At 38.2% G+C, this 20624-nt stretch overlaps 1 protein-coding gene across 2 annotated transcripts in view; it reads left to right on the forward strand.

Moving 5' to 3' along the window:
- Nucleotides 1-7444: 7444 nt before the first annotated feature.
- LOC146454419 (uncharacterized) overlaps nucleotides 7445-20624 on the forward strand; it is a 241301-nt gene continuing 228121 nt past the window's right edge. Inside the window, exons 1-10 of one of the 2 annotated variants that reach the window (XM_085095546.1) lie at nucleotides 7445-7593; nucleotides 8514-8585; nucleotides 8725-8805; nucleotides 10306-10368; nucleotides 11007-11078; nucleotides 12437-12508; nucleotides 14597-14668; nucleotides 18724-18795; nucleotides 19412-19483; nucleotides 20290-20361. In XM_085095546.1, coding sequence (XP_084951672.1) covers nucleotides 18728-18795; nucleotides 19412-19483; nucleotides 20290-20361 — 212 coding nt within the window. In that variant the 5' untranslated portion in view covers nucleotides 7445-7593; nucleotides 8514-8585; nucleotides 8725-8805; ... (3 more) ...; nucleotides 14597-14668; nucleotides 18724-18727. The remainder of the gene's footprint in view (nucleotides 7594-8513; nucleotides 8586-8724; nucleotides 8806-10305; nucleotides 10369-11006; nucleotides 11079-12436; nucleotides 12509-14596; nucleotides 14669-18723; nucleotides 18796-19411; nucleotides 19484-20289; nucleotides 20362-20624) is intronic. The other variant, XM_085095545.1, reaches the window with a different exon arrangement.

Here is a 20624-nt window from a genome sequence, read left to right on the forward strand (position 1 = left end):
TCATAACATGATCAGCTTATGAATGCCAAAGTTTGAACTGGAATTAATTCATCGTTCGATTTGTTTTCTTCGCGAGCATATTGAGTAATATACCTTTACGGGTATTGATCGAGAGACATAAGCAAACAAATTAAAAAAATATGGCAGTATGCCATGATATCAGAAGAAATTACCATGCTAAGAGAAGACTTGCTGAAACATGCAAGGTGTAAGTAGCAAAAACCGGTTACAGGTCACAGCTTGCCGTCGACAAGGTAGCAGGTGACAGGTCATAGGTTATCGGTACGAGGAAGACACAGACCACATAGAGTGACCAAGAAAGCGGTCTGCATAATGTCGCGTTATGCAATATCAATACCTTCCGTAGGCCTGATTTTTGGCGCTTATGGTCACTAGTGACTTGTGTAAGAAATTTAAAAGAAACCCAAGGGCAGTTGATGAGCCATGAAATATATGACTAAATTGTTTAAACAGATATGAATTTTGGATGCAATAAATGTGAAAATACAGGTAGTATTAATTAGTATGAATGGGTTAGAGACTGTTGTGAGTGTTTTGTTTACAAATACACGCACACGCTGGCTAGGCTGTACAATGAACGAGAAATTTTCAATACTGCACGAGGCCTTCTTAGGCCGAGATTTCATCGCCAGCACATATTAATTTCCTTTTCGGCCTTGGAAACAGTGCCGCTTTACCTGGATTAAGAACCTGAATTAACTGTTTTAGGAACTGAACTGGACATTTGGCTTCACCAGTAGGAAACATTTTAGGGTCCGCTTCGTCGGCCTTGTAACTAAGCCAGGGCTGTCAACCTCAAACGTCTTCAAATATGGAGAATATGACTTCCTCAGCCAGCAATAACAAAGCGCCTTACAGAGGCGTCCCAGCAAGGCAAAATTCACGGGTTCAGTGTGTGTGTGTGGAGGGGGGGGGGGGAGGGGGGGGGGAGGAAGGGGGGACGTACATTAAACACTACCAGAAACAACGCTGCACATTTTAGATTTATGTGTCAGAAACCGAGTCTACCACAAATAGACATAAATCTCGAGACTAGAGGAAACGCCTCAAAATCTGGACATTACAGTCCTACATCTGGAGACCGGGAGATACGGTTCAAAATCTGGATGCTCCCGGATTATACGGCAGAGCTGACAGCCCTGCTAAGCCAGCCAGGATATTTTTTTGTTTTTTCTTGCTAGGCCATTTCAACATATTCAACTTAACGTGCGTCTTTCTTGAAAACAAAAACATTTCTTCCTTCTCTTCGGCAGATCAAATGCAGGTTTATATTAAACCAATTCACCCTTACTGTAGTAACGAAATAGGCGAATCGCCAGCGAAAACACCGCTTTCGTAGCATTTTTGTATGTCCTCGAGCTGAATATTAGCATGATGTTTGACTTTAGACGTACCATTTTCCTTGATTTTTTTCAGTTTCGCATTCAAGAACTTGTTTGCCGGTTTGAAAATAGGATCAGTTATAATAGAAAATGTCTTTCCAACTGTTTCTGAAGTCAAGTAACTGTTGATTTCCTCTCTTATTGCTCCCGGGATTGCTGCATGAGCTGAACGGCTCTAGTCCTTTCCTTCGTCTTGTTTTAGTTCTTGGTAAGACTTACTCAGTCGCTCGGCAAATATTTCTGCACTCAAGTTTTTCTCCAATTCTTAAGACGGATATCTCAGTTGAAAATAATGAACGGTGAAAGGAAATGAGGTTAACTTTCCAACTTGGAACTGTTCAGCCGGATTGACTTAAGGTGATTCCGTTGAAAAAGAAGGACTTTTAAAAATTGTCTAAGACTTGGTCCAGTTCATGACTATGTTATGAGCATTACAAAAATGCAATAAAAAATGGGGGTCACCGTGCTCGTTTTTGTGCAACCTGGATGGCTATTATAGTAAATAGATGACCCACGAGGTTTATATTAGGAACGCTAGTAATCAGAAAAGGGAACTATCATTTCTATAAAAAATTAATTTGTTGCATTAAAATATCGAAGCAGTTCAACAAAATTTACTTTAATCTTACACAACAAACTATTTTAATTGAACTGGAATAAAGATTATGAGAGAAATTAAAGATTTTGCTATGGGTGCACGTAAGCAGCACTACCTTAATACGTGCTTTTTAAAGCATTCAAATAAAAATATCTCAAAGTAGAGTATTAAACTTTTCTTTAAATCGCGATATATAGTGGTCAACCGTATGACATTTAAATTGATGCATTAAAAAATGGGGGTCACCGTGCTTGTTTAGAAGAAAAGGACCATTTATTTTCCTGCCGAGCTTAACCTCAAGGAAATCCCGTAATGTTGTGCGTGCGCGCGCTCGTGCGCGCGCTAAATGACGCGAAAAATTATGCGCAGCAAGGATGCGCAATGCAATTCAACGGAATCACCTTAACGTCAATTTTAGCTGTATTTGAATTGCAACTTTTAATGCATGCGCGCGCTACTAGTCATATACGTGCGTGTGTGCCCGGTAGCGTATTTCAACGGTTCTCTCCACACTGAAGAAGGGTTATATACCCGAAACGTCTGCGTTTCTTTCAAAACCATTTTTGACACTTTTTGATATTCATTTTTATGTCAATTCTATCTCAGTTGCAGCCATTCTAGATTGTCAGCGAAAAGAAAAACAGTAATTTTACTATAGTTTCATTCAGCTTTTTAAGGTTCTTTTTTTAAAAAGCTTACGCTTCAGAAAGCCCGAATGGGGAAATCACCTGGTTTTTGCAAACGACAAATAAGTTTTACAGAAAAGCACAGACAAAATTTCAGTCGTTTTGTTTCAGTTTTATTTTTACAAATGTCAACACTCCAGGCTGTTTGTCTCTTGGTGTTCGTTGGAATCGAGTCACTGATGATTTGATTGATCTCCTCATCTCCAACCTGTGCAAACCCCCAAGCCATTTGCAATAGCGCATGATTTCCATGAGTTATCGCCAACACTGAACTTTCTGAATGTGGTGTAGTGACGTAATGAAAAACACGTTATCGATTTTAACCAATTGGCGCGCGAGTATGTTGATAGAGAACTCAGATCGTATATTAAACCAGTTTTTCTTCCTAAATTTTACCGCTTGTTCTTATTGCATTTAGCATAATACGTCTCAAAACTAGCAAACCTGCTTGAGGATGAGTGCTATGTTTGTAACTGAAAGCTGAAAAGGTTGCTTGGAATTTTGTGACAACTAAAATTGAGACAGCCTTAACTTTCTACTTAAAACACCTACCGGAAACCCTTCCAGTATTAAATAGTCTTCTTATTCATTTTGGTTCTTACCTTATATTGCTTATATCTCCGTTTCTTATTTTCTCTTTATTTTTATTTTTGGATACGTGTGTATCTGCTATCAGTTACATTAAACCAAAGACATGACTGATTAAGCAGGGGCGGCAAGAGCTTTCGCCCCGTTAGGTTGACAACTTACTGGGAGTATGCTTTAGAACGAAAAATGAATTCGAAATGGAATATTATTGGCTTACCTAGGCAATTGAAATATTTTCTGTTAGTTCAGGTGCGGAATAGCCACGCTACCGAAACTACATAAGGATCACAATCAAGAATAAATATTCGCATTATCCGCGGATCTTAGTTAGAAATATCTTGCAACCTCAGTTTAAATCTTCAAGAAAAGGACCTAACATATTCTTTCAAGAAGATGGTCATTGTTTTTCTAAGATAATCCTCGATAAGCAATAGTATCTTACACATTAAACTAAATATCGAATATATGTCACACGATAGTAACCATCAGGGTATGGTTATTTGTTGGTAGGTTCTTGAATAACAACCAGCTAAAGGAACTGCCAAAAGGAGTTTTTGATAACAATACCTGGCTGCGGTTGCTGTAAGTAAAACTCCTGTACTTGTTTTTGTTTTGTTTTGTTTGTTTTTTTTTTTTTGTTTAAACAAAACTCGTAACGTTATTGTTGCCCCAGGAGAACTCTTACGTTTCGCTTGCTCTCTATAATTTTCATGGGGCATCCATGGTTCGATGAAGCAATGGTTTACTGAAAACTGGAAAGTATTCTTCAATTTTACTGACAACTGGCATTTGAAGGAACTTTAACTCACAATTCACGACTATAGAAAAATCCTTCGTATTAAGTAGTGGTTTTACTAATTTTTGTAATGACCTCATGTCATACATTCTTAATCATTCTAATTTGCGATTGAGTTTCGGCGTGTACATGAAGCTCATTACCTTTTTACACTGAATCAAAAGACGTACACATTAGTTTTCGTGATTTTTTAATCACGGGCTAAGGATTACACATTTCCGTGCATTATCGTGCTGTAGTTAGTTTGTCCAGTTATCATTTCTGGTCATTGTATACTGAAGGATTTATCGTGTCCAAATAAAATTATCTATCTTCTTTCTACGACAAATTGAACCGAAATTCATTCAATCAAATGTGATATTTCTTTTTAATTCAATTTGTGAATGCTTTCGCAAAACTTGCTATGAGGTGCAATAGTCGCTCTATTCTCAGCATATTTCGAGCTAAGTTTAGTGGTAATGGATTACAGGGAAGTGAAATTGAGTTCCCAAAAACGGATTTTCATATCCTAAATGAAATACGTATTTTGTGTTCGTTTTATTAACTTGAAAGTTCTATGAATTTTCAACCTATTGTGATTAATCAGTACCTTTCAACGCATTGAGCTTTCGATTCCATTACATTAACATGAACGCTAAAATCAGGGTGGGGACTGTCAGTTTCAGTCTATGGTCTATACTCTTATAGACCATAAAATGGCGCCGTAAAATGCTCAAAACTTGGCAGTGAAACCACTCGCCCGCGGCTTGTGGTTCCACTTGAGCTTTGAACATTTTATGACGTCATTTTATGGTCTATAATAGTAAAGACCACAGAAAACTGCCGTCGATTTGTTAATTGCATGATTGCCCTAGAAAAGAAATTTGGCTGAGCACTGAACGCTAATTGGGACACTTTCCAAATCGAATTGGAATTTAGAAGTGTTGGTTATTGAGGAGAGGGGAAAACCAAGTACCTGGAGAAAAAACCGGGCAAAGACGAGAACCAACAACAAACTCAACCCACATATGACGCCGAGTTCAGGAATCGAACCCAGGCCACGTTGGTGGGAGGCGAGTACTCTCACCACTGCACCATCCCTGCTCCCATGGCGGCGATGAAATGGCGAACGTGCGTTTCTGTAGTCCTGGCTAAGAATTCTGCTATTTGACGTCCAAATATCTCAGGAAAGGTCTCAATCGTTTTTTACTTGACTTTCGGCCGTTAAGAGAAGTCACGGATGTAAATTTTGCTGCAAACAGTACATAAGCAAAACTCTGCAACCCACGGTTAGCTGATTCTGTAGCGGATTATCTGACACACTTCATAGCGGGCAGACGAACTCCCCTCTTTCGCTAGAAACAGCGAGGATCGGAATGAAAACAATCACAGCCGACCATCGTGATATAAATGGTGCCGCGTAACCAGTCGACTTCATCATCTGACGTAGTTATTGTATGAAACAATAGATACTATCTCATCGTCCGACAGATTTCAGTTTGCTGTGGGACTGTACCGTAATAACGCACAGCGGACGTCAAAACGTAGTAAGAACATCAGTCACGCTCATCGCCTGCTGCTCGTAGCGTACTTCTTTTTTCTTACCACTAAAATTTCATGGTTCATAATTTTGAATGTGAGCCATCCTAAACCACATTCAGTTTTGAGAAGACGGTAATTAAGTATCTTAAATTTTTGATTCAAGCAAATGCTGCCTCTGCTGTTGACCAGTTTAAGGTCGAGCAGGATCGGACCCTTGCTCTCATTATACATGTATTTATAGTGCAGCTCCGGCGCCTGCGCAGAGTACCATGGGTAACAAAATACACTATCACTTGTCCGATAACTTAACATGGAACGAGCATGTCAATCTTATTGTAAAGAAAAGGAGTAAGCGGCTATATGCAATACGCGCCCTTAAGAAGTGCAGACTAACTGATAGGCAGCTTATTCTTGTCTATTGCAGTATGATCAGGTCTGTTTTAGAGTATGCGAGTACCGCTTGGGCTGGCCTCACGCAATACTTAAGTGATCAAATTGAATCAATACAAAAGAGGGCGCTAAAAATTAGTTTTCCTTCTCTGTGCTATGAGGACGCGCTTAAGAAGTCAAGCTTAATTTTGCTGTGCCAGAGGAGGGAGGATGCGTGTATAAAATTTCTCAAGCGAAGTTACTCTTCTTCCGACCTAGTGCCGAGAGTTGCGGACACAAGACCGTATGCCCTTAGAACAGGAGAATCTGTTTTCGTGCCTGCTTCCCCAAGAACTAACAGATTTGGAAATTTTTGCACCATCAAATAGCAGAATGTTGTTTAAAATAGCGAAATATGATATGTCTTAACATTAACAGTAATATTTATGTCATAATTCCGAGAAATTTGTATGTAATTATAAACGACACGCCTTGTAATTCAGTTTATGCTGCAAAAAGTTTGAATAAACGATCATTATTATTATTATTATTATTATTATTATTATTGTTATTGTTATAATTATTATTATTATTATTATTATTACTATTATTATTATTATTATTATCCTATCGATGCTTGGAATCAGGGTTTTGGTTACGACGCCACTGTGCGTCCGTCAGTCCATACGCAGCACCACAGGACAACCAATGCTAATGACACACCTAAGTATGTGAACCCTGTGCCACTGCCTTCGTTTGTTTGGCGGGAAGTTGCATGGCTAACTGCCTCTTGGAGAAACAATTTTTTTTTTTAAGACAAAGGCAATTAAAGTATTCATTGAACATGTCCACAAGCGTGGAAAGAAGAGGTAAAGAGAGCAAACGTGAGACTAGGGGACGAATAAGCAAGGTTCAACCCCACTACACCCATTCTGCCACAAAAGATGAAAGACAATGATTCATCAGTTTAAGGTTTAAGGGTTTAAGAGTTTCATTAGACACACCGCACAACCCCATCCTAAATTATTCAGGAGTCTTCCTGTAGTGTCTTGCAAGGTTTTTAATTCAGTATTCTATTTAGAGAGGTGAATCAGCGTTACAAAATGGAATGAAATTTCCCCTTAATAAAATTAATCTTTCAAGTTCAAGCTGAAATCTTCGACAAACTGGATTATTTTTGATGTTGATGATGGGAAGGTTTATTAGTCCAAAAATGAAATTTTGAACCATCGCTGACTTGTGTCGCTGACTTGTGACCACGAATCAGTTATTAAGAGTTCGCAAGTAATGTAGATGATTTTCTATACTTACTGACCGGAAAATCAAACATTAAAGAACTCATTTTCCCCACAGTACTGTTCCTGTTCAATTGAAGGTTTCTGTGTAACAACTAAATAAAGGTCTTGAGTCCAGGAGTCTTTAACAACAACAACAACAACAACAAGCATGAATGCAACTGGATTCTTTCAAGGTTGTTGTTTGTTGTGGCTCATATGTTTATCCAATAACATTATTGGGTAGATTTATAATTATACACACGTTGCTATCGTTTCTTCCTAGTAACTTGGCCAACAATGAGCTGGAGGTCTTGAATGAAGGAGTTTTTGATTTCAACACAAAACTGTGGATTCTGTAAGTAAACGTACACAGATTGGGTGCTGAAATAATTGATGAAAAGAAGAGGCCTGGAAACAACTTGGTGTGATCGGTCAAAATTTATTGAATTTGCTGTAATTATAGTAACCGTTTCTTGGCAGGCATATGTTCCAAAATTAACAAATAAAGAAGCCTCGATCGTGCTCTGTTATGTTGTAAAGCACACAGGAAGCGGCTAGGGCACGAAAGAAGTGTAGGGGGGAAACACGAGACATAGTCGAGTGTTTTTCCCTATTTCTTGAGTGTGCTAGCCGCTTCCTAAGTGTTTTACAACAGAACAGAGCACAGTCGAGGCTTCTTAACTTGTTTTATGATAAAGAATCATTATATTTCCCCACGCATTCACCCTCATTTTCAAAACAAACTTCATTTGCCAAACGAACAGAAGTAGCGTCACCCTGCATCTGTACTCTCATAAAGCACGCTAAAATTAGCCAATCACAATCCTTGTTAGAATTGTTCAAATGATTTGATTGGTTGAACAAGATGGAAACTGTCAAACATGTCAAAGCGAACCATCAAATTTCACAAACTTTGTATAGTTCTAATATCACGCAAGTGCTTCTTCATAGTTTTTCAATTTAAAAATTCGGGATGGAAAAGTAAAATGTTAAAGGAAATCTGGTAGATTTAGGGCTCATGAAAATCAGGACGTTATTAACATGGCAATTTGAAAACAAACTGCTTACAGCTTGCGGCTGGTATTAAATCAACTGCTGCGCTGTGTTAAAAATAAAGCAATTTTTGATTTCAACATACAGTTGTATATTCTGTAACTAAACTTACACTGATCGACTGCTGACGTAATTGATGAGATAAAGAGGTCTTTGTAATGCTGAAACTAGTTAATTATTTGTTTTCATATTTTTTTCTTTTTCTTTCTTTTTTTTTCACAGGAACTTAAATAACAACAAGCTAAAGAAGTTACCTGCAGGGGTTTTTGATAAACTTACTCAACTGAGAGGTCTGTAAGTAATACTTTCCTCTACAAGAGAAGCAGAAACTTATCTTGTTACACGATAGGCCTGAGAAGAACGGATTATTAAATTTACTACAAGTGTTACGTTAAGTGATGGTTGCCATCAAATTATGTTTATATGTTGACAGGAATTTGAATGACAACCAGCTGGAATACCTACATCGAGGAGTTTTTGATAAGAACAATCTCCTTGGAACGGAGAAGGGGATGTGAGTAAGGTTGTACCTTGGTAAACAACAGAACTTGCTTCTCTTAAAGTTCCGTGGGTCTAAAAACTATGACCAAAATATTGCGTATACAATCGCACACCGCACATCACACCCCTTCCCTTTAGCGATCCCTTGCTCTGATTGGTTGAAAGCTATGTTCCCATATCTCTGTGGAAACGCAGTAAAACTTCAAGTGACGATAGCCCTTTACAATGCTGCAACAATGGCCTGTGGTAGGCAACTGATATTGTGCCACTTGCACGTGCCTGATTAGTGTCCCGAAAGCGGCAGACCAACTGTCAATGATTAATTAAAGACAGGGCTCTTTGGACGAGAAAAAGGCGCTTAGTTGCACTAGCAATGGTTTGTCGCCGTATTATCAATTACCGAATACCTTCCTTGCGAAAAAGGTATTCTCGCCGGTATTTACAGCACTACAGAAGGATACCAACGTCAGTAAACCTGCGAACTTCATAAAAGAAATCCTTTATATACTCATGGACATCCCATTTAAGATCACGATTTTCCTGTTCCAACAAAGAAATGTTGGCCTGGGGTGCTTGTCCCTGACACGCATTTTTTTTTTTAGTGAAAATTCATCATATTCCTACAAAAACTTCACAGTTTCACGTAGTTGTGTATAAAAATTCGATATACATAGCGTTTGCTTTTTTTGTTTGTTTGCTGGAGCTGTACCCAGGAAACAGTGTGCGCATGCTTAATTAGCAGTTGATTGGAACTCAACAGAACCTTTTTGTCTCTCGGGGAAAGAAAGGTCCTGGTGAAGGGAAACGTTCTATTGGCATGGTACTAACGGCTTGTCTAAGCTGAAAGACAATATTTGTCTTCCCCAACGGCCCTGTGGCGACAGACTTAGCATCGATACAAGAATAATATGGAGAGAAATCGTTGTCATTTATTGAAGTTTCTAAACGAAAAGGGCATGTAATTTTTGTATGGTTTACCTACAACTGCACCAACAGCAAACACAAACGAAACATAAAAGGTGCATTTTATTGTCTTCTGCCAAACAGCAGACTTAAACAATTCACAGATGACCGAACGCGAGCGACACCGAAGGTGGATTACAGTATGTCGACTAAACGCCCAAAATGTTAAGACGCATACTCAAATTTGCTCATAACATGTCGAAGGTGACACACGAAATTCGGTAGGTTTCTTTTACCGGTCACTGTGATAACTGTATACAAACAAGCTAAACAAGTCTCCAAACCCCTAGCTAAACTCCATACTAAAAAGCTAATCCCAAGGGAATGCTAATCTTCTTGGTTATGAACCAGTACAACAGTGACCTGTACTTGTGACCTGTGGAATGTGACCTATAAATGTATATCGCAAAATATCTGTTGGGTGCGGACAACGAATATTGAGTGTATCATAACCATATTTGGCAGTGTTACAATCTGTTAAATAATAATGTCAATTAATCATCATCACAGATGATCAAACCACGGTATTATTTGTTTTTGTTGGTTACAGTTTTGGTTTTCCAACAAACCTAAATCCAGAATCTGAGGACAAACAAGAGCTTTCATTTGGGCTGTGAGTAAATTTACCAAACCTCTTATTTGATAGCTTAAGATTGTGGGTGACACCTCCTCTCCACCAGAATGCAATCACTTTAATAACTGAAATAACTGCATGGCTGATCTGACTGTGTTGAAAACTTAACACGACAGCGACATGATAGAGACCAAACCGAGAATCAAAATGCAACCGTGGATAGCTGTTTCCAGGTCGTTGGCTCTCGTCAGCACTTTATACACTTTTTTTTACTTCCTGAATCAAGAGAATCATCTTGAAAATCGAGTGCCTTGTCGCGCTACGTCATTCTTTTATTGCTTTACTGTTATGGAATCTGACTAAATAAATTTCCAATTCAACCTGAAAAAAGAATTTATATTAGTGGTAGGAGCTTATTCTCAATCGAAAAGTTTCACATGTCAATCTGTGGTAGCTAACACCCTTTAAATATCTATCATAATTGTTACCTAGTAATTTACATATTAAAGTTGTCATGTAGGTATTAAATGTTCAAAAAAGGCAATCACTCTCTGAGATATATAAGCGCAGTTTTACTGTATTCATTCTAACTTACGACGGCATTTGTACATGCTGAAACATGGCTTATCAACCCGCTAACTAAGAGTTAATTTTCAGTTATGATTGTTTGTTGATAGATTTTTGTCGAATAACCAACTGAAGAACTTAACTCCTGGCGTCTTTGATAAGAATTCTTGGCTGGACAGTGTGTAAGTTATTGTTCCCAGAGTCGCACACCTTAAACTAACGTGGATAAATTACATAACGAAATGTGAGAACGCTGTTTAATGCAGTGAACAGGATTTATACATAACTACAGTTTCCTATGCCTAGGTGATGATACATGTACCATCTCTTGTCTGTCTTGTCCCGAATGAAAAAAAAATCAGTTTTATCCTTACTTTTAAGAGCATTGTTAACAGTTATTCTTTCAACATTAAAGACATCTATTTGGAACTTAATAAGTTGGTGTTTCCAACTCTTTTGGATTTTTGAATTTTTAAAGTCTGAAGTTTGAGTTTTGAATTTTTTAAATTAATAATGTGGATGTTTTTACTAAACCAGCGGCAACAAGACCTTTGAGATGCGTTATACTGCACATTTATCACGCGAACAACGACCCACTGAAATCAAAGCAATACAGAAATGCGCTAAATAAAACTGAACCACAACGGACGTAAGAACTAAGTGAAAATCCGCATGAACTGATCAATACTTTCAAGTTTTTTTGTGTGTCCTGTTCCGCTTAACTATCACAAAATAAGGGCCGGGTCGCACTAGAGCCAATTTTGTTTATTTAGGTGATACTCTGTCAACACGTACTGCAAAAAAAAGTGCGACCTCACGTTTCCAAAACTTGCCAATTTTTCGCGGATTGCCAACATTTCGCCAATCTTCAAAGACGCCGAAGTGCTGCCTCGGAGGCGACCAAATTTTGGCAAAGCGGCCAAGTTTGTTTGTATAGCAATTAAGCTGTCATTCACTGTAGCGAGAGAAGCAAGAAGAAAAGCATGTTTTACGACGAAATTGATGCAGTCCTGGGTTGCCGAGAGATTGTCACGTTAACCAATGTGTCCATTGTCTTGCGCGAAAATGTTTTGTCAGTCCTGGTGTATTAAACAGGACAAGAAGGGTCATTTTCCCCAGCGGTTTATGACTGATGTTGCTGTCAATCAAAGACATTTTTGAACTGCAAATTTTCGTGGTGCTACGAAGACTAAAACTTGGAAGTTCAAAAATGTCGGCCAAAAAATTTGACCGCCAAAAATTAGAAGATACAAAAATTCGCTTAGTGCGACCGGGCCCTAAATTGTAATTCTCAGAGTACATTGCAACGCAAACAACTTAACCATTATGCAGCTTTCGATTGAAACACGACACCACAGAATGTCCTCGAACAAGTTATCAGCGGTAAAGTGCATACTTGTATGTCATAAAAGGATAAACAAAGAGTCCATCTTCCAAAGGAGATTAAATTTACAGGTTACCTTAGGAAATGGACTGTTTTCATTTTATGTGTTTGTGTTGGCCCTTTTTAAATAGTTATATAACTCATTACATTTTGTAGGTGGTTGGAAAACAATGGGTTGCGAGAATTACCTCCAGGAATATTTGACAACAATCCTAAGCTGGACACCATGTAAGTGAACGGCGTTTATCTAAAAAAAAAAAAAACAGAAACGAGAATTACTTAAAATAGACAAAATTAAAAGTGGGTATAAAATTTTAGCCATGTGTGAATAATTGAAAAATTCGTATTCAGTTTAGACAGGGGATCCTTTTCTTGAAATTCCCAGCAGGTTTTTCTTAAAAAATCCATTTCCTATTGATTGGTATTTATTTTTCGTATAAATTAGCCCAAGGTGCTTCTTGGCCTTGTAAAGTTTTCAACGCTTTAGCTTTCAAATTTATTAAAAACAGACTTTCTGGCAATAAAAATCGTAGTCTTATAATAGTTTTTTGGAACCGAAACGCCTTCGAGTCACATTTAAGCATCCTCAGAAAAGTGGGAGTTATCTGCAGTCGTTCCCTTTGTTCACGATCATCTTCTTCTATACATGTTTTCTTTGTGTTCGTCAGCCAAGTGATCCAATTTAGCGCTCGAGAAAATCCCTCGAAACACAAACAATGACTCTAGAAACTTTCCACTCAATATGAGATGCTTTATTTCAACTCCGGCAAATGCTATTTTTAGAACCTGGCAAAACACTCCCACCTAAACTTCAGATAAGTAGGAGGCACAAAATAACACGTTTCAAAGGCACTTCTTAGATCAAGCTCCATATTTGCATCACTTAATAACACTGATTGAAACAGCAATTCATTATCGCAACGACATTTGAGACAGTTTTCTATATCAAGTTACATTAACCAATAAGGGGCATGTAAAATTCCACTACTCTGAAAAAACCAAACTTTGGTCAAACAATGCAAGGTCAGTTTGAGCACACGAAAACATTTTGTTGTCTGGAGTTAGCCTAGCTTTCATTCCTTCCCTTAAATCTCTGAAAAATTCGTTACGGAAGCTGTTTAGAACTCATGGATAGGTACCTTAAAAGTAGACGTGAAAACTGCAAAGGACCGCGAACGATAATGCTGTCAGTTGACGTAGGATCTACAAGAGACCTAATCAGCCAAAAATAAACTGTAACACAAACTGCAAGGCTGATACTACGTGAAAGAGTTGACTTTGCGAGACAACAACCCGACAGAAACCGACAAAACAGGGCTGCAACCGTGGACAGCTGTTTCGTTCTTATTGGAACTCGTCAGCACGGTGTAGCAGTTCTATATGAAACCAGCGACAGAGCCAGCTCAAATAAAATGCAACAAAACCCATGTCCTATCAAGTCTCGTACTTTGAACCCGCCCGCTCCCCGAATCACGCGTTGCCACACCACGTGCCTCAGGGAGAAAGCAGACAAAGCATCGAATTCCTGTCTCGCAAAGTCAACTCTTTCACGTAGTATCAACCTTAAAAGTACAATTTTCTTCGTGGACCGGCTCAACGGCTTACTTTAAAATTACTTACTGTCAAATTTCCCTACGTCTTTTGGTGTTTTTTTTAGGAGCCCTGATTTAAGGACAGTGCCTACTTACCTATCTTTTTCGAAGATAATGCACTAACAATAATCCTAAAAGGTTTTAAAGGACATAACAATAGAAGCATTTTTACAAACTGGTTACCATTACATTTATTAATTTAGTTTTTAATCCAGTTATTCTTACTGAGATCTGCGTATCTGCACAATCATAAACGGAGCAAAAATATTTTTGTTTTAGTAGGCACCGTTCTTAAGAAACCCGAGATTTCCGGACCACCTTGAGATGCATATAACGCATGCGCAGTAGCAAAAGGAGGAACTGTCCTTTAACATTATCTTGCTCAAGACACTTGAAATCAATTACAAAGTCATTCTACAAGATGCATAAATGCACAGTATTCATCTTTCGGCAACGCTTATAGCCTTTTACACTATCATTAATGTAACTTACAGTTCACTCCTTCAGTGGCCAGAACAAATCTTGTCCCTAGCGATGTTAGAGCCCATGACCATTCGCAACAAGCGAATATTCATGACTGCCCTACTCAAAGCCACGCGGATATCTTAGTAATTCACAGTGTTCATAATGGGATTCTTTACCATGATCGATACTAAACGTTGTCATCTTTGAATGAAGTTGCCTTGCTAATATACTTGATCTGTTTTCTTTGTAAACGATGCAGTCTTTTGAACGACAACAATCTGACTCAGTTGAACGAAAGTGTGTTTCATGGCTTGAGGAATTTGACGTATTTGTAAGTAAAATCTTTTTTGTTTTGCCTTATTTTGTACACTGAAAAAATATAACTAAACAGATACCGGGGGGCTACGTAAAGGATCAATGGTTTATTGCATTTGCTAAACAAAAAAACTGATTGAGGTAATGCCAAGTAATTCGTAAAATTTTATATAGCACGGTCCAAACTTCAGAGGCTCCGCCTGAAAATTATTCTTTAAATTGGTTTCTTTAAAAGAAGTGTGTTCTGTATCATAATTAGGTATAAGCTAAAACCTCAAACATCTTCTGAGGGTAATTCATAGAAATATAAGCAGGAAAACTTTACGTTTACTTGTGCCAACACTTGGCGAAAACGTTCAATGATAAAACAGCTACTGGCATATGGTCGTCCAAATGTTTCAATATTCGCTAAGTTGTATTCGCTGTCGCTAAATTACATTCGCTATCGCTAAATTACATTCGCTGTCGCTAAATTGTTCATTCGCTGTCGCTAATACTTATTCGCTATCGCTAAATTGTACATTCGCTGTCGCTAATACTCATTTTCTATCGCTAAATTTCATTCGCTGTCGCTAAATTACATTCGCTGTCGCTAATACTTATTCGCTATCGCTAAATTGTACATTCGCTGTCGCTAATACTCATTTGCTATCGCTAAATTTCATTCGCTTTCGCTAAATTACATTCGCTGTCGCTAATACTTATTCGCTATCGCTGATATTCATTCGCTCTCGCTAAATTTCATTCGCTGTCGCTGAGTGTTTCCATTTCATGCGCTAAAAATTAACTCAGGGTATCCCCACACGGGAAAGTTTGTGGAAAGCCGCTAACCGCAGATTTGCATTCAAAAGCATGTGAGATCTCACGATGGCCGACGAAAAGGTATGGAAATGCTCTTCTGAAATTAAAATTTCAGATTTAGTTCGCTTCTAAGCCGTTCCTCAGTGAAAAGCTGGAGCTAGTATACGAAAAGGCTTTCTCCGGGGCTTTGTATGAGCTTAAAGTTTGGTTCATGGCACCATCGTGCTTTGTCGAGGCGGGAAAATACGTTCAGGCGAATGCAGCGAGACTCTGTAAAAGGAGGATACGGACGGGCGGATGCTGACGGCGGATGGCGGATGGGGCTTTAAAAAAAAAAACCAAGAAAAAAGAAAATAGCTAGGATGTTGATACTGTTAAATTTTTTGGTTAATTGCCACCTTCTAAGAAATGCTAGCTTTGGCTATTTTTTTTTTTAATTTGAATTAATTTAAATCTTATTGTCAGTCAAACAGCGAAAACGCTATAGAATGTTTTTTCTCGTTTTTCAACCAAATCAGTCTGAGTTTGCAGAGGAACTCCGTACATTAGTACGACACACCATCCGGCAAAACAACACTTTCATTTTCATGAACAGTTACGGGATAATCTAGCCTCCCACTAAAAACGACTGCGTGGGAGGCTAGGGATAATCTGATAAACGGGAAAAGTAATGTATGAGCTCTTGTTAGGCATAGATTGGAAATCGTGGTTATTGTTCGAACAGACACATCGATACAAGTTATTAAAGATTATTTTAAGATGTCCAAAGATTTCCCTGCGTAGGATTTGCGAACGTGTCATTTTCCTCCCAGGACATGAAGTCTGCACACAAGCGACGTTTCCTTTCAAGTTTTAATTTAGAGCAGAGCATGTCTTGAACAATCGAGACGAATTAAAGATCGCGACTTTTTTTGTGGTCCCTCGCTGAAACGAACATGAACTTCTCGTGCTTGGAAAAATGTCACTTTTTTTCTCTGGGAAAAATTTATTGGTTCCACTGATTTGGACGTTTGCGGTCACGAAAAAGTTACGTTCTGCCAAGATGTCTGATGTAGAGGAACACGAGTTAGAAAAGACAGTATTCCTCGGTTTATTCAGCAGTGGAACACCAATTTCAGGTCCGCTTCTTAAGGAGAAAGCGAAACATTTCTCAGCGCAATAGAAAGCGGAGTCGACCGATCGCGAAAGCTTCAAAGCATCAACCGGTTGGTTAGACAAGTTTAAAAGTCTATTCACAATTAAATTCTGTTTACTTTATTTCGTTCCTTTACATTACTGTCTCATTAATATTCATATTTTCGATTATCCGGACTATTTATTCAAGTCCCAACGAGTCCGGATAATCGAGATTCGACTGTACCAAGTTCACGGAGAAGACGACCCCTGACAACTAGGGACTGAAGGCCGCCGCCGAGGCAACTGGGGAAAACCAGAAACTGACCGAAAAAACCTGTTTTTTCTGTCAGGTAAAAAAACTGAATGTTCAAAAAAGGGAAAAACCAAAATCCACAATGAATATTAAAACCGAAAAGACGCAAAACCCGATCAAAAAAGTCCCCCTATTGTAAGGAAAACTTTGCTTGTGTGCAAATTTAAAGGGAAGAAAATGATACGTTCGCAAATCCTACGCATATAAGTCTTTGGACACCTTAAAATAATCTTTTGATAACTTGTATCAATCTCTCTGTTGCCTAACAAGAGCTCGTACAGTACTTTTCCCGTTAATCAGATTATCCCGTAACTGTTCCTGATGAATGTGAATGTGTTGTTTTGCTGGATGGTGTGTTGTGCTAATGTACGGAGTTCCACTGCAAACTGATTTGGTTGAAAAACGAGAAGAAACATTCTACGGCGTTTTCGCTTTTTGACTTACAATAAGATATAAATTAATTCAAATTAAAAAAAAAAAAATAGCCAAAGCTAGCATTTCTTAAAAGGTGACAATTAACCAATAAATTTAACAGTATCAACATCCTATTTCTTCTTCTTCTTCTTCTTCTTCTTCTTCTTCTTCTTCTTCTTCTTCTTCTTCTTCTTCTTCTTCTTCTTCTTCTTCTTCTTCTTCTTCTTCTTTTTTTTTTTTAAACCCCCTCCGCCGTCCGCCGTCCGCCGTCCGCCGTCCGCCGTCCGCCATCCGCCCGTCCGTATCCTCGTTTTACAGAGTCCCGCTGCATTCGCCTGAACGTATTTTCCCGCCTCGACGAAGCACGATGGTGCCATGAGCCAAACTTTAAGCTCATACAAAGCCCCGGAGAAAGCCTTTTCGTATACTAGCTCCAGCTTTTCACTGAGGAACGGCTTAGAAGCGAACTAAATCTGAAATTTTAATTTCAGAAGAGCATTTCCATACCTTTTCGTCGGCCATCGTGAGATCTCACATGCTTTTGAATGCAAATCTGCGGTTAGCGGCTTTCCACAAACTTTCCCGTGTGGGGATACCCTGAGTTAATTTTTAGCGCATGAAATGGAAACACTCAGCGACAGCGAATGAAATTTAGCGAGAGCGAATGGATATCAGCGATAGCGAATAAGTATTAGCGACAGCGAATGTAATTTAGCGAAAGCGAATGAAATTTAGCGATAGCAAATGAGTATTAGCGACAGCGAATGTACAATTTAGCGATAGCGAATAAGTATTAGCGACAGCGAATGTAATTTAGCGACAGCGAATGAAATTTAGCGATAGCAAATGAGTATTAGCGACAGCGAATGTACAATTTAGCGATAGCGAATAAGTATTAGCGACAGCGAATGAACAATTTAGCGACAGCGAATGTAATTTAGCGATAGCGAATGTAATTTAGCGACAGCAAATACAACTTAGCGAATATTGAAACATTTGGACGACCATACTGGCAAGCCAAAAATCAATAACAACAGATTAAAATGGTTGACTGTAGCTTTTTTGAATTTAAATTGCACCATTCTTGTTATCTTTAAATTGAGCACTTAATAGATGGTGAGACTTTGTATAGCTGCAGCTTGGACAAGATGTGTTGTATAAACATTTGTAAACCTAAAAAAATAGACCATACACACGATTCGAATAGGCCATTTCTGAGTTTCTTTGAACCTCATTATGAAAACGAAGCTTACTGCAAAGTTTTTATTATGAAAATTAGTTTCCATTCATATGCAAGCAAATTTAATTTTAATTTGAAAGGCTTTGCACTTAGCCTCGTTTTCAACTCGGAACCGGCCTATTCCATGATCATTGCAATTTAAGCTTCCCTTTTTCTTATCGCGATTTTTGTTATTTTATCTTTGTAGGTATATGCAGTACAACAAATTGCAAAACCTACCACCAAAGATTTTCAGCCACAACACAAAGCTATTACGGCTGTAAGTAGCATTCTTTTCTTTTCCTTGTAAACGATACACTTTCAATTCTTATGGCAACGAATAATGACCAAATTAGCGTTTATTGGCTTTCAAACAACGGGGCACAGAACTCCTGATACGCAATAAAGGGCTATGTGAAAAACTCCCGAGGATATAATTGAGAATTAAGAAGCTAAAGAAGACGTCATTACTTCAGTAGTTTGTGGACCGTAACTTTGGAAGAGATACTGATATTTAGAAACACAACTGAGAACAATGGCTACGGGAGTTGTTAAGCCATGCAGCTTTGCAGCCATTGCATTAGATCTTAGAATCGATGAGGCTGTCAGAGCTTATCAAATATCTCCTTTTAATGAACACCTTCTATCTGCTTAAGCTAGACATAAATTATAACGTCTAGTCTCCCTGGGTTTTTAATACATCCTCTACAAGTTATTAAGATGTGGCTGTACATATAATTATTATTTTCCTGCTTTTATATAAACAATATACAGAGACAAATCTCGCGACAAACAAGAATAAGAATAAATTTGAATACTTTAATTTCGATAATAATCAAGTATAATTCGCGGATTATAATAGTCAGTAATCCTTGATATGCTCGTTGCTTGTGCAGGCGATTGAACAGCAACAACCTGACGCTGTTAAACAAAAGTCTGTTTCGTGGATTGAAAGATTTAGACGAACTGTGAGTAAAGTAATCTAACTTCAAGTTAGTATAACCACTTGTTAGTATAGTTACCAACTTTTCCTGCCGAAAAGAAAGGGATTTTTTGTTCCTACCCGGGCCAAACGTATCGATTTCAGTTCCAAATTAAAATCCCACTAGTAAATCAAAAGCTTACTTGATCGAATAGGATCAGACGGTCTCCCACACTTCTAAATTAACTGCCTGTCAAAAGTTGCTTGCCATGGTAACATCAAAGCCTATGAAAACTAACCAACCACATCAAAATTTTCAGATAAATTTCTGACAAAGTCCTAAAGTTTCAGGGCGTCTTCCTAAATATTTTGAAAGTTATTAATGTTCAAAGTCGCCGCGGGCACACCCCCCCCCCTCCCCCCCCCCCCCCTCTCTCTCTCTCCTCCTCGTCTACATAGGGTTATGCTCTGTTATGAAACTAAGTTATGTCATGTTTCAACGCTCAAATGATGTCGAGCTCCCAGGGACTATACTATCGTTATATGGCTTATCTTTTTACAATGACTCTGTCATTGTCAATCTCAATTTACATTATTAACCTGTTGGTCAGGGTATTCTTATTAATGATTAAAAACAATCTCGTACTCACCCAAGGCTCTATTGATGCTAAAGAAGTTTCATTGTTTTAATTATGTTTTCCTGCTTTCTACATTTTTAATCTTGTTTTAGTGCCTCAGCAAGTTGTAATAGTTTTCTTGCCTTTGATTTATTTTCCTTTCTGGTATACAACCTAGTGCTGTTCAAGCAATGTCATTATCAGATAGGCCAAATTTCCGCTTCATTTTTTGAAGGTGGTTACACGATAACAATATCGAGAAGTTACATGCTGAACTGTTTGCAGATCTCATAAATTTGGACGAACTGTGAGTATCAAGAGATCAAATCTTCTTAAAATTGTTTCGTCATGTGCTCTACTCTTCTCCAATAGTTTTAGTCTCCTAAAATAATTAATGAATAGCGCGTAAAACACAGCAAACAAAACAGTACTGCTGTAACATGCATAATATCCAGGAAATGAGTTTACATGATTATCCCAATCAAGAAATCTATCCGCGTAATATTCAACTTAATGTGTTTTCAGGCTAAGAGGACAGGAAATGTGGATTTGGGGGTTAGACAAGTAACT

This window comes from Pavona decussata, unplaced genomic scaffold, assembly GCF_977016875.1.
Source record: "Pavona decussata unplaced genomic scaffold, jaPavDecu1.1 SCAFFOLD_302, whole genome shotgun sequence".
NCBI classification, from domain to species: Eukaryota; Metazoa; Cnidaria; class Anthozoa; order Scleractinia; family Agariciidae; genus Pavona; species Pavona decussata.